We start from the raw sequence: 12,799 nt of genomic DNA on the forward strand, positions 1-12,799 counted from the left end.
CCATCGGGATGTGGGAATCCTCAGGACAGCAGGTAAACAGGACGCAGAGGGAACAATGACTTGTGTGTAAGGACATCACCTGGTAAATCGTAAATGGTGACACTGGCTTTTGAGCCCTGGCAGTCTAACGCAAATCGGAGCTTTCAAGCCAGACTGAGCCCAAAGGATGAGAACTGGCCAGAAGGAGGGGTGTGGGTGGTCCCACCTCCGCCACTTACTGCCGGGGGCAAAGCCCCTCGACCTCCATGACCCTCAATGTCCTCACCTGAAACAAGGTCACCTTTAGGATTACGATGACAGTAATGGCCAGAGGCTGGGTCACCCATAGGTAAACTGGGCGTGTGCTGGGGGTACCAGCCAAACAGGGCTATGATTTTTTTTTTTTTTAAATAATCTGGTAACATAAAAAACAACATTGAAGTAGTCAACATGGGAAAAGTCTGGCTTTTTTTTTTTTTTTTTCCGGCCGTGCCCATAGCATGTGAAAATTCCTGTACCAGAGATTGAACCCACGTCACAGTGGTGACCAGAAGCACAGCAGTGACAATGCTAGAAGCTTAACCAGCTGCACCCCCAGGGAACTCCTGGGAAAGTTCTGGCTGTTTTGGAATAATTTCCTTTTTTTTTGTGGGGGTGGGGGGAGCCCACGGCATAGGGAAGTTCCCGGGCTAGGAGTTAAATCAGAGCTGCAGCTGCCAGCCTACGCCACAGCCACAGCCACGCCAGATCCAATCCGAGTTGCATCTGCGATCTACGCCTCCTTAACCCACTGAGTGAGGCCAGGGATGGTTCCTGCATCCTCACGGATACTAGTGGAGTTCTTAACCCATTGAGCCACAAATGGGAACTCCTGGAATTCTTTAGAATTAGTATTTTAGAATTCAGGGGAGTTTGTACTTTTAATTACCTGCTGCCAGGGGGAGGTGGGGCTTTTTCACTTGGGACACTAAGATCTTGTCCCTGCCTTAGGGCCTCCAGGGAGCTTACCTGGGACTTGGGAGAGGTGTGGCTTTCAGTACCCAACAAAGTGTTGGTGCTTAATTAAGTGGTAGCTATTATTGTGACGGATATTATGAGTAAGCATCCAGCATCCCCCCCTCCCCCGCCACCCCCAGTCTCGGCCTCTCAGATTCCCAGGGCGGGAAAGGCAGGGATTTCTCCCTGGGAGACAGGATCAGAGAGTGTTCACTGCCCAGTCTGGCTGCTACCCCACCCCCTCAGCCCAGCTGTGCAAAACAAGCTTGGGATGCCAAGGAACAGTCACAAGTTTGTTGCGGGCTCAGGTGTCTGCCTTAAAGGGACAGACCGGTTTGTGGGAGAGCAGGTAAGAGCTTGGCTTGATGCGGAGGCCAAGACCAGGCAGGAACCCAACCTGAGAGAACTTGGGAGAACCTGGGAGTGGGGGCTTAAGAGGCCCAGGACCACTACACAGCGGGGAGGTGGGAGAGACAGCCTCGAGCAGCCAGGAGCAGCCTCTGATTCTCCAGAGGCAGCTCCTCTGTCATCTGGAAGGCAGCCATGGCCACATTTATTCTCCAACAGCCAAGGCCTCTGACTCACCAAGGGCCAGTGGGTCCCCAGCTCACTTGTCCCTAGCCTACCTGTCATTCCTTTGCACTGACACCAATAGGTCTTTTGCATCCAACCTCATAATTTCCAAAGACTTTTCACCCACTTGTCTGTTCTCACAGGCACCCTGAGGTAGTAAGCATCGTTCTCATTTTGCAGATGAAGAAAGTTAATCAGAGAGGTCAGGACACTTGTCCAAGGTCACACAGCTAGAAGCGGCATCTTAGACAAGAGGGATGGGGAAGAGAAATGAACAATTATCAGGCTCCTGATATGTGCCAGGCCTTGCACCAGGGACTCAACACATGTTCCCTCATCCTCGTAACAGCTCGGCAGAAGCAGTGATTATTACTCCTTTAACTTTTTTTTTTTTACTGAAGTATAGTTGATTTACAATGTTGTGTTAGGAGTTCCTGCTGTGGCACAGTGGGTGAAGAATCTGACTGCAGCCACTGGGTTGCTTGGTTGGAGGCACGGGTTTGATCCCCGGGCCAGCATAGTGGGTTAAAGGATCATCTGTGCAGCGGTGGCTCAGATTCAATCCCTAGCCCAGGAATCCCACACCAGGCAGGGGTAACCATAAAATTTTTTTTAAGAAAAGCTTTCTTGTACAATGTTAATTTCTGCTGTACAGCAAAATGACTCAGAGATATGTATTCTTTTCGGTTACGGTTTATCACAGAATACGGAATATAGTTCCCCGTGCTGTACAGTACGGATGTTTATCCACCCTATATAGGATGGCTCTCACCTCTGCTAATCCCACACTCCCAACCCTTCCCTCCCTGCGCCTCCTCTCCTTGGCAACCACAAGTCTGCTCTCCGAGTCTGTTTTTGTTTCACAGATAGGTTGATTTTTATCATATTTTAGATTCCACATATAGGTGATGTCACATGGTATCTGTCCTTCTCTTTCTGACTTGCTTCTATCACCTCCGCCTGAGGGAGAGGGGAGGGCAGAGTCTGTGGGTGAGGCAGCGAAGGGCCCATGACAGAAAGCAGAGCAGCCAGCATGTCTCACAGGGCTTTGCTGGGTGGGCCCCGGGGCCAGAGCCATGGGCGGCGAGACCAGGGGGAAATGAGAGGTCAAAGGGGAAGGGTCAGTGGTGGAGCCTGGGGTGGCCCCCACATCCAGCATCCTAGTGTGTGAGTTCTGCAAGGCTCCTCAGGGAGATGAGGTCTGCTGTGCAGCGGGAGGCTCCCTGGGGCTGGGGGCGGCCTGGGAGGGTTTTCCCAGAGCTTGGTCTCATCTGGAAAAGTCTTCGCCTGGACTCCATCCTTAGTCTGGACCACTCTGGCTTCCAGGAGGCCTGGGCCAGGTGTGGCCGCCCCCACTGGCCATGGGGCATGGCTTTCAGTTTTGTTGTGGCCCAGACATCCCAACTCAGGTTGCCCCCCCCCCCATCTTGCCCCTGGCCAGTGGGTCTTGCTGACCAGGGTGGGCCCCGTCTGATACCCCTTCCCCGTGGGAATGTCGCCCAAGGCCTTCCTCTGCTCCCAGAACCCTATTCCTTGAAACTTTAGCTGGGCCGCAGCTATCCCCAGGGCTCTCCTCCCCTTTCCCTGTGGGACTACGTCCTGGAAAGGGAGCTGAGAGAAGGACAGCTGAGACCCAGTCATGATTAAAGCCGCCCTCGGGGATAAGGCCGCCCCCGGGGATGAGCGCTCCCAAGTGCCAGGGGGTTCACGGTCATGAGCTGCTTGAATCTTCACAACCCTGCACCAGCTGAGAGAGGAAGAGACTAAGGCTCAGAGAAGCGCAGCAACTGGCTCCAGGTCACACAGCAAGGGGACTTCCCGAGGGGCTCCATGGATTAAGGATCTGGTAGTGTCACTGCTGCGGGAGGGCTCAGTCTGGGGCCTGGGACCTTGCATGATGGGAGTGAAGCCAGAAAGGAAAAAAAAAAAAAGTCTACAATTCAGGTCACACAGTGAGGAAAGAAGGAACTGAAGGGCAGATCTGGGCCTGGCGGGCTCTGTCACACTACCATCCGTCAAGGGCAGAAGTGACAGGAGAGGGAGCGCTAGGTCCCTGCAGGGAGGAGGCAACGGGGAGGGGCCGCGAGGGGCTGCGGCCAAGAGCAAGTGCATGAAACCGGAGCTTTTCACAGCTTTGGGGCCTCAGCTGGGGCGGGCCGCAAGGTGAGGCTTGGGTCCTGTCACCTTCCCCTCCTTCCTTCCTGGGGCGGCAGCACCCCGAAGTGCATGGGGTGGGCTGGCCCCAAGCCTTGGGGGTCAAGCTCCAGCTGGGAGAGCCAGGAAGGGGAACCCTGGGTCCGAATTTGCTGACTTCCAGGCCCACCCAGGCCAGGCGCGTCCCGCAGGCCAGTGTGGCTGACGCTAGATAAGCTGCCTCCTGTCCCCTCCACCCAGGGTGGCTTTCTCCCTTTGTCCTGCTGGGGACGGGCTGGGTCTCTGAGAAGTTGCAAGTTACGTTCTAGACACCCTTTGTCTCCTGCTGCTCCAGGACTGATGCAGGAAGTGGGGTGGGATGCGCTGAGGCGGCCAGATCAAGGGTTCGGGCCCACCAACCTGTCACAGGGACCGCCTGAGGCCGAGGGAGAGGTGGGAGGGCAGGCTTCCGTCTCTTCAGTCACAGAGCCTGTGGGTGAGGCAGGGAAGAGCCCAAGACAGAAAGCAGAGCAGGCAGCTCGTCCCACAGGGCTCTGCCAGGCAGGCCCTGGGCCAGAGCCACGGGCGGGTGGCAGAGCCAGGCCAGGCAGGAGTCACGGGAGGGCGTCGTGGAGGAGGGGGAGTCTCCATTACCTCACAGAGCGCCAGCAACAATCCGGCAGTGCCAGGGCCAAGGGGGGAGGCTGAGGGGGCCCTGCCCAGCCCCCGACCAAGCACTTCGGGCCTGTGTGGCGGCATCACAGCACCAGGGTCAAGGCTGAAGGGACTCCAAGGTGACTCCGGACCCACCCAGAATAACATCAGAAACACCATGGCCTGCAACTTGAGGGACAGCCCGTATTACCACTTCGGTCTGGCCTTCACACTGCCGCCTTCCAGGAAGCGGCGTGTGACACAAGCTGGGCCCAGCTCTGGCCACCTGGCGACCTTTGGTTGGGGAGGCCCCTTAGCCTTCCCAGGCCCAGGCTTGCATTGAAGCTTCATCCCTAATAACCATCCTTTCTCTTTTAAAAAAAATCTTGTGGCCACACCCATACCATATGGAAGTCCCCAGGCCAGGGATCCAATCTGAACCGCAGCTGAGACCTATGCCACGGCTGTGGCAATGCCAGATCCTTAACCTGCTGTGCCACAGTGGGAACTCCCTATCCTGCTTTCTGACTAATCATCTAATTGTTCTATCCTCTTTTTGGTCACTCTTTTCTACTACTCTGATGTAGCTCGTATATAAAAAAGCACACAGAACCTATCTGTTCAGCTTAACCAATAAATGGAGTCAATGCCTACATCAGCGCCAGGCCAGGTCAAGAAATGTGAACTGCCGCTCCCAGCCCCAAGTGCTCCCAGGCATCACACCTGCATTCACCCCCCGACCCCACCCTCGCCAAAGGCAATCGCTCCCAACTTTTTTTTTTTCTGTCAGCTTTTTTAGTAAGCATTTCATTTTTTTCTTCTTCTAGTTTTACCACCTAGGTAGTGACCCCTAAGCAAGAACTGACTCCGTGAACGGGATCACGCCATTTGAAGCTTCCTTTCGTCAGCTCAGTGTCACCTGCGGTTCACCTGGTGTACTGTCTCCTGGTCCTTTTCACTGGCAATGGCAGCCATTAGAGCTACCGTACCAGCTGGGGGCTCTTATAAACAGAGCTGCTGGGAACGCTGGCTCTGGTGCAGGTGTGCAGTGTCTGTCACAGCCCCAGGAGCGGAACTGCTGGCTCACGGGGTGGGTCTCCAGTTTTACTGGGAGACGCCCAACTGTTCATACCAATCCACACTCCCACCAACTGCTTATCAGGTCCTGTTGCTCCATTTCATCAGCACTTGGTATTGTCTGACTTCCACGTACTCTGCCAATCCCCCGAGCATATAAAAGCACCTTGTTTGCTCTTCTGGGTGACCGAGCACCTTCTGACAGGTGACAAATCTTATTCACCATTTGGGCATTGCTCTGTGGTTCCCTCTCAGATCTTTTGCCCATTTCCCTATTGTATCATTTGTTTTGTTTTAAAATGTTTGTTGACGGCACCCATGGCATGCAGAAGTTTCCAGGCCTCGGATCAAACCTGCACCACAGCAGGGACCTGAGCTGCTGCAGTGACAACACCAGACCCTCAACCCACTGCACCACAGGGAAATCCATGCACTCTATAAAGGTACCTTGAGGAGTTCCCGTCGTGGTGCAGTGGTTAATTAATCCGACTGGGAACCATGAGGTTGCAGGTTTGGTCCCTGCCCCTGCTCAGTGGGTTAACGATCCAGCGTTGCCGTGAGCTGTGGTGTAGGTTGCAGACACAGCTCGGATCCCGAGTTGCTGTGGCTCTGGCGTAGGCCGCTGGCTACAGCTCTGATTCGACCCCTAGTCTGGGAACCTCCATATGCCGCAGGAGCGGCCCAAGAAACAGCAAAAAGACAAAAAAAAATTAAAAAAATAAAAAATAAAAAGTAAAGGTACCTCAAGGGAACTTTAGATGAGCAGTTTCTATAATAGAGCTAAATTCACCAACTTTTTGAAATCTTTCCCTACCCTGAAACCATGGAAATCTCACATTATCTGAATTTCTGTATTTATCACCTGTCATTTCTCTCTTCACTAGACTGTAAAGCTGAGAAAAATTCTGTAAGCAAGTAGTTCCTCAAAGATGCCAGCACTGCATCTGATCCTTACGACCTCACCTCCAGGTGGGAAAACTGAGTCTTGGAAAGGCCAGGACTCTCAGTGTTCATGAGTTTTTACACTACGTTCTGAAGACCACTCTGGCTGCTTCCTAGAGGTAAATCCACACAGGTTTCTCAGCCTCTCTGAGTCTCTAGTTTCCCTGCCAGTGAAAGAGAAATAACTGTTTGTTATTTTAAAAGGAAAAAAATCTGCAGGAGTTCCTGTTGTGGCTCAGTAGGTCAAGGATCCAACACTACAAGCTGCAGTGTAGGTCACAGATGTGGCTTGGAACCAATGTTCCAGTGGCTGTGGTGTAGGCTGGCTGTAGCTTTGATTCGACTCCTGGCCTGGGAACTTTCATATGCCATAAGCGTGGCGTTAAAAAAAAAAAAAAAACTGCAGAGATCTTAGCTGTAGACCCGGTTCACCTTAAGCAATCAACAACTAACAGGTCAGAGTTCCCACTGTGACTCAGCGGTAACAAACCCAACTGGTAGCCATGAGGCTGTGGGTTCGGTCCCTGGCCTTACTCAGTGGGTTAAGGATCCTTTGTTACCATGAGCTGTTGTGTAGACTGGCAGCTGTAGCTCGGATTCAACTACTAGCCTGGGAATGTCCATATGCCATGGGTGTGGCCCTAAAAGACAGAAACAAAAAAACACGGAACAGGACAAATATGCACCAAATAGAAGCCTAACTCAAGCTCACCCCCCCACCCACCCACACCCCCGCTGCTCCCGCCTAAGCCTAAGAGAACAGGGTAGATTGCAAAAACCCTGTCCACTCCTACCGGAGGCCAGGAGAGCACATGACGATTATCAGGTAAACCCTCGCCCACATCTGGTCCACCCTTTTCCTGGCAGCACTGACTCCAACTGTCTTCCACCAGGTGCTGCCTAGCCCAGCTGACCACGCTGACATCTGGAACACCACAGCCCACCTGGACCCCAGGAAGGGATCAACCCACACCCTCTCCCACATCACTAAGGGATTGACACACTCCGAGGCACCTGGCCCAAGGCCCACGTGGCCAGGATGGCTGCCCTCTGGAGCCAGAAGCTGCCAGTTTCGACGTGCACTGATAAGGAGTGCAGCAAACCTGGCCGGGCCCTGGGGAACAGGGAGCTCCCAGCCCACCTGCTTCCCATGGACAGAGCCCAGGCATGAAGGCCACTGACTTTATTGATTTAGAAAACTTTACAAGGGCAGGAACTGTTCTGCCAAAAAGAGGGCCAGACACGGCATAAAACAGATCAGAAGTGAAGGGAGGGGTAAGGGCCAGGACCAGGAATTCACTCGGAAAAGCTGGTAATTGCTGACATGAAAGTGGCAAGGAAAGGAGAAGGGAGATGCATGCAAGTGTGAGAATTCCAAAAAAGGTGACATGGTGAGGGGAGAGAACTCCCAAAAGACGCTGGTGTACATTGGAAGTGCACACAACAGCAATCTTTTCCTTTGTAGAGGATGGGGGAGGAGTCCTGGCTTGGCTGCAAACTCTGGAGACTCAATGCTGGGGCTCGGGGTCGGGGGCTCCCCGGAGGGCATCACAAGAAGGCATCGCACCACTCCCGGAGGCATCCGAAGCAGTCCCGCGACTGCTTGGCATTAGCGCCACACGTGTCCTTCAGCCATTCCCGGAAGAGGTCTTCATCTTTCTTGAGCACCAGAAACTGGCCAAGGACCACATAGGCCTGCAAGACAGGCAGAGGGAAGGGCATGCTGCTAGGTGCTCTGCGGACCAGGAACGAGGCCTTCAGCCTAGGAAGCAGGGCCGGCTCTGGCTAGCCCTGCAGGTTACATGCCACTGCCCACCCCCAACGGGTCCACTCACTCTCCTCCCTCCCCAACTGCCAGGAAAGAGCCCAGCAGGCCATCCTCAGCCCTCCCCAGCTGCACGCAGCCACTCCACACCTTGTCAAAGCCCCTTTCCTCCAGCTTCTTGCCCAGTACGTCACCAATCCCGGCCAGGCTTCCCACTGGCTTTTCCCCCATGGGCTCTGCCACGAAATCTCGGTGCTTTTGGGAAGTTGTCATCTTGATCAAGCTTAACCTGGGAATCCCAAGAAAAGGCAGGTTAGGGCTGAAAACCCGGGAACTCCTGAGGGCCCACTACCAATCTCACAGTTAAGAGGACGCTCGACCAGTCATCGCAGAAGCTTACTCGCTTCTCCCCCCACTTCACGGATGAAAAAAGCGAAGCCTAAGGAGTCTTTTCCTCACTATTCAAAAGAGAAATCTCTTCCACTCCTTGCAGGAGCTGGTTTCGGTACCACCCCAGAGGCAACACTATCTTGCTCTAACAGGTGGCGCACGCAGAGCAGAGTCAAGATTCCAAGAGTCTGTCAGGACCCAGGGCTCGCCCTGAAATTGTCACTCCTCGGTGACCTTGGCTGGGCCCAAGTGGCACTGACCCTGCCTGCAACGGCTACCTGGCCCGTAAAGCAAATGAAGGACTCTGTCCCACCCGGCCCGCCAGCTAATCACAAAGCAGAAGCGAAGCGGCTTCTCCAGCCCCGGCGGGCTGCACGCCAGGGCTCCCGCCGCCCCCCACGCCGCCGGCCCCGCCCCCAGCGCGCCGCGCCCCGCCCCCTCCCCGCGCCTCTGCGCTCGCGCGCCGCGCCCCGGCCGAGCCCTCTCCGAGGACGCATCCTCTGGCCCCCCGCAGTGCTTGAGGCCCCTTTCCCCTTCTCTTCCCCGCGCCTCCGCCAGTCTCCAGCTTGGGCCCTGCACCGCGGCTCGCACTCACCCGCAGCTCCGGTTCCCGTAACGGCCTCTCCCGCCACCCGGCCGCTCCTGCGGATGCCTCGACCCGCTAGAACTTTCGTCCCACTTCCGCTTCCGGGTCGCCTCAAGAGCCGCCTTAAAAAAAAACCCAAAATTACATTGGGCACCTCTAGCCGCGTAAAGTCATAGAGTTGAGATTGGGCCGGGGTTGGGGGGCGGCGCGCCAGCGTGCGTTTAGGAGGCGCTCCTTTCCGGTTGCTTTGCGGGAAGCCGGGCAGCTTTCTGTGGTCTCACTGCTCGGGAAATATTTCCGGTCTGAGGGAGCAGAGGCCTGGGAGGAGAAAACTTTATTTCTCGGCGGCGCGACATTTGGAACTTAAGGATTAAACTTGGCCTACTTGGTGGTGGGAAGAATTAGAGGAGCGGACAAGGAGGGAAGTGTGGCTGGGAGGCTTCCGAGAGAGCGCCGGAAGTAAGGGGTTTCTTCGGGCCGGCGCGTGCTGTCTTCCTCGCCGTCCGGCTCGTAAGAGACTTGAGTCCAAGGGGTCCTCACCGGCGCGACCGCCGGCAAGTCCATTTTCTGTGCTCTCATTGACTCAGCTACAAAGCGAGTCGTTGACGAGACGTGTTCAGCGTCCAGCCTGGAGAACGGGGTCGTTCCGCTTCAGGCATCGCCCGTGGGATCCGAGGGCCAGAGAGTAAGTTTGGGTTTCTCTCACTGAGCGTCTTTCCTTCGGGATAGGAAGGGAGGAGGGCAGGCAGGGGACGACAACTAGAGATGACACTTCGGAGTTTCCTTTGGAAACCGGCCGTCTTCTGTGTGCGCGTCAGTCCTCGTCTTCTCAGTACCCAAATCATAAACAGCAGATGCCAAAGACCATGTCGGCCGGCCCTGATCTTAGTTAACTTGTTTCTAACTTGAATTCTTCTCCCTGGTCCATGTCTGTGGTGTGTTGAGAGATTGAGCATCTGTTTGTGTGGCTGTGCTACGCCTGGGATGTACAGGCATACCGAAGAAGAGTTTATGTGATTCTTTCCCCTGGTTGCCAAAATAACTTGTTTTCCTGAAACCCGTGTTTAGTTTTTACCGTTGTATTTTTAAATTTGTTTATTTGTTTTGGCCGTGCCTGCAGCACATGGAAGCTCCCGGCTCAGAGATTGATTCTGTGCCACAGCAGCAACCTGAGCCCCTGCAGTGAGAACGCCAGATCCTTAACCCGCTATGCCACAGAACTCTGTCACATGAGTTGTTTTTACGTGCTTTACAGTGCTAAGTGCTTTGCTTATGCTCATTCTTAGAGCAGTGCTCTAAGTTAGCTATTGTTTTTCTTTGAAGTCTAGAGAAATTGAACAGTCATGAAATACCCAAGGTGGGATTTGAATGCAAGTAGTTCTCCTTAACCTGACCCTGTGTCGTCCCCAGTAAAAGGTCCCTCCCCATCTTTAGAATAGTCCTTCTGAGCCTGCCATCCAAGAAACTCAGGGAGAGGAGCTGACAGTCTCTGCATCCCTCACCCCCACCCCAGGATAGGACCCAACAACATGTCTCAGGCCACCAAGAGGAAGCACGTGGTGAAGGAGGTGCTGGGGGAACACATGGTGCCCTCCGAACGGCAGCAGATCGTCAGGGTGAGTGGCACTGGGGTGGGGACAGGGTGACTGTAGCTCAGCAAGGGTTGCAGCTGGCTGATAATGCTGACTGGTTCTTGGTCTCTTCTGGACCAGGTGCTCAGGACCCCAGGGAACAATCTGCATGAGGTGGAGACAGCCCAGGGGCAGCGCTTCCTGGTGAGCATGCCCTCCAAATACCGCAAGAACATCTGGATCAAGAGAGGTGAGAGAGGCAGCCCTTTAGGAGACCAATTCTGACAGCCTTGGCTTCCCCCTCTGCCAGCAGGGCTGACTTCCCTTTCCCTTCTCTCTGTCTGTAGGGGACTTTCTCATTGTTGACCCTATTGAAGAGGGAGAGAAAGTGAAGGCCGAGATCTCCTTTGTGCTCTGCAGAGATCATGTGCGCGCTCTACAGAAGGAAGGGCTCTGGTAGGGTGAGCCCCTTGGTCACTGGCTGCATGGCTTCTGAGGGACCGACTTCCTAGCACTGGAGTTGGGGGGAGGGGAGGTCCTGGTGTCCCAGGCTGGATCAGCTGGAAATAGCTTTTTTGCCCAGAGGTTTCTCTGTCCTTTCTGACCTTGGCTCTTCTCTTGGCACAGGCCCCAGGCCTTCTCCGAAGTGGCTGAGAAACACGATGATAACAGTAACAGGTGAGGCACAAGTCTCAGAGCAGGAAGCCAGAAAATGGGGCTTCTGGCTGTGGTGCCCTGAGGGAAAATAGAGCCTTCCTCCCTTCCTATGCAGGGGCCGTGGCAAGCGCTTTTACATGTGTGGTTATGCATATGGCTGGAAAGTCATGTCTTCTTCAAATCCTGGCTTTGTCAGTTCTGAGTAACTTTAAGCAGGTTAATCTCTTAAGCCTGATTCCATTGCCTGTAAAAATGGGAGCTTTGTAAGAATTACAGAGGCTGTTGGTTCTAAAAGTGCTTAGTATACTATCTGGTAAGCAACGTGGGTTCACTGAGTGTTCGTTGGAGTTGATATTATTAAAACTAGCAGCTCTAGGAGTTTCTTGGTGGTACAGGAGGTTAAGGATCCAGCGTTGTCACTCTAACGGCTTATGTTCCATTCCTGGCCCAGGAACGTCCAAATGCTGCAGATGCAGCCAAAGAATATGTGTATGTATGTATATTAGTAGCTCTAGAAAGCTTTAGGCTTGGGGGTGGGGAGGTAGTTATTAGCCTGTTTCGCTCTGATTCGCTCCCTGTTTGACTCATCAAGCCACATGGTCCTCCTTTTTGTGGAGCTCCTTGATAGAAGGTCTGGTTTTCCTAGAAGGCATTGGGCTAACTCTGTCCATTTCCCTCACGCAGACAGACTCAGCCAGAACTCCCAGCTGAGCCACAGTTGTCAGAAGACGAGTCCAACTCTGAAGATGATTCTGACCTTTTTGTTAACACCAACCGCAGACAGTATCGTGAGAGTGAGGAGGAGAGCGAAGAGGAGGAGGCAGCCTGAGACCCCGGACCCACTTCTCCTCTGGCTCAGAGACTCGCCCTTGGATCCTCTGAGCTTGGACATTCCCAGGGTGCTTTGCAGATCTTTCCCCCTGGATGGGGACAAGGCAGGGCCCCTCTCTGAACTGACCTTCTGACATGGGAGAATTAAACCCCTGGTGGGTGGTGACTTAAGCTGGTGTCGGAGTGGCTCTCTGGAGGGAGGAGGGACATGCGGGTAAAAACGGCCCCTTTGGGAGTTCTCTGATGGCCTAGCTGGTTAAGAATCGGACCTCACTTCTGTGGCTCAAATCACGGCTGTTGGGCGACTTTGACCCCTGGCCTGGGAACTTCAGCTTGTTGCGGGCAAAGCCGAAAAAACCCAAACTGCTCTTTGGTGGTAACCTCATGGGCAGGAATGGCTGGAGTCTTTCCTAGGTTTCCCCCGCTCACTGGGCTCTTAGTAAGTGCCAGGCCCTGTGCTGTTCCTCCTTGCATGTGCTTAAGAACTGGGAGCGTCCCCTTCCCCCATTGCCTGCTTGCAGTTATTGGCAGTGCAGGCATTCGGGATCACAGTGGGACTTGGTGCCCACCTGCCTCCAAGAGACACTCAGGGAGAGTTTCACAGTGCCTCGCAAGCTGCTTTCCCCGGCTTTCTAGTCACATGAT

General features: G+C 54.2%; 2 protein-coding genes across 4 annotated transcripts; one reads left to right on the forward strand and one right to left on the reverse strand.

The window, feature by feature from the left end:
- Positions 1–7,522: 7,522 nt before the first annotated feature.
- Positions 7,523–9,221, reverse strand: BANF1 (BAF nuclear assembly factor 1). Of its 2 annotated transcripts, none has more exons than XM_047775231.1 (3): positions 9,105–9,221; positions 8,270–8,408; positions 7,523–8,049 (listed from the first exon to the last, which is right to left on the reverse strand). In XM_047775231.1, exons 2-3 carry the CDS (start codon positions 8,390–8,392, stop codon positions 7,903–7,905), a joined length of 270 nt encoding a protein of 89 aa, XP_047631187.1. In that variant the 5' UTR covers positions 8,393–8,408; positions 9,105–9,221; the 3' UTR covers positions 7,523–7,902. The 2 variants fall into 2 exon arrangements, with proteins under 2 accessions (XP_047631187.1, XP_047631188.1); XM_047775232.1 differs by lacking the exon at positions 9,105–9,221 and adding an exon at positions 8,520–8,809.
- Positions 9,222–9,285: 64 nt separating this feature from the next.
- EIF1AD (eukaryotic translation initiation factor 1A domain containing) lies at positions 9,286–12,325 on the forward strand. 2 transcript variants are annotated; one of them, XM_047775230.1, is made up of 6 exons: positions 9,286–9,780; positions 10,530–10,711; positions 10,808–10,916; positions 11,014–11,122; positions 11,294–11,344; positions 12,008–12,325. In XM_047775230.1, exons 2-6 carry the CDS (start codon positions 10,625–10,627, stop codon positions 12,150–12,152), a joined length of 501 nt encoding a protein of 166 aa, XP_047631186.1. In that variant the 5' UTR covers positions 9,286–9,780; positions 10,530–10,624; the 3' UTR covers positions 12,153–12,325. The 2 variants fall into 2 exon arrangements, with proteins under 2 accessions (XP_047631186.1, XP_047631185.1); XM_047775229.1 differs by having other exon boundaries at positions 9,288–9,780; positions 10,609–10,711.
- Positions 12,326–12,799: the final 474 nt, after the last annotated feature.

The sequence above is a fragment of the Phacochoerus africanus genome, chromosome 4, assembly GCF_016906955.1.
Source record: "Phacochoerus africanus isolate WHEZ1 chromosome 4, ROS_Pafr_v1, whole genome shotgun sequence".
Classification (NCBI taxonomy): domain Eukaryota; kingdom Metazoa; phylum Chordata; class Mammalia; order Artiodactyla; family Suidae; genus Phacochoerus; species Phacochoerus africanus.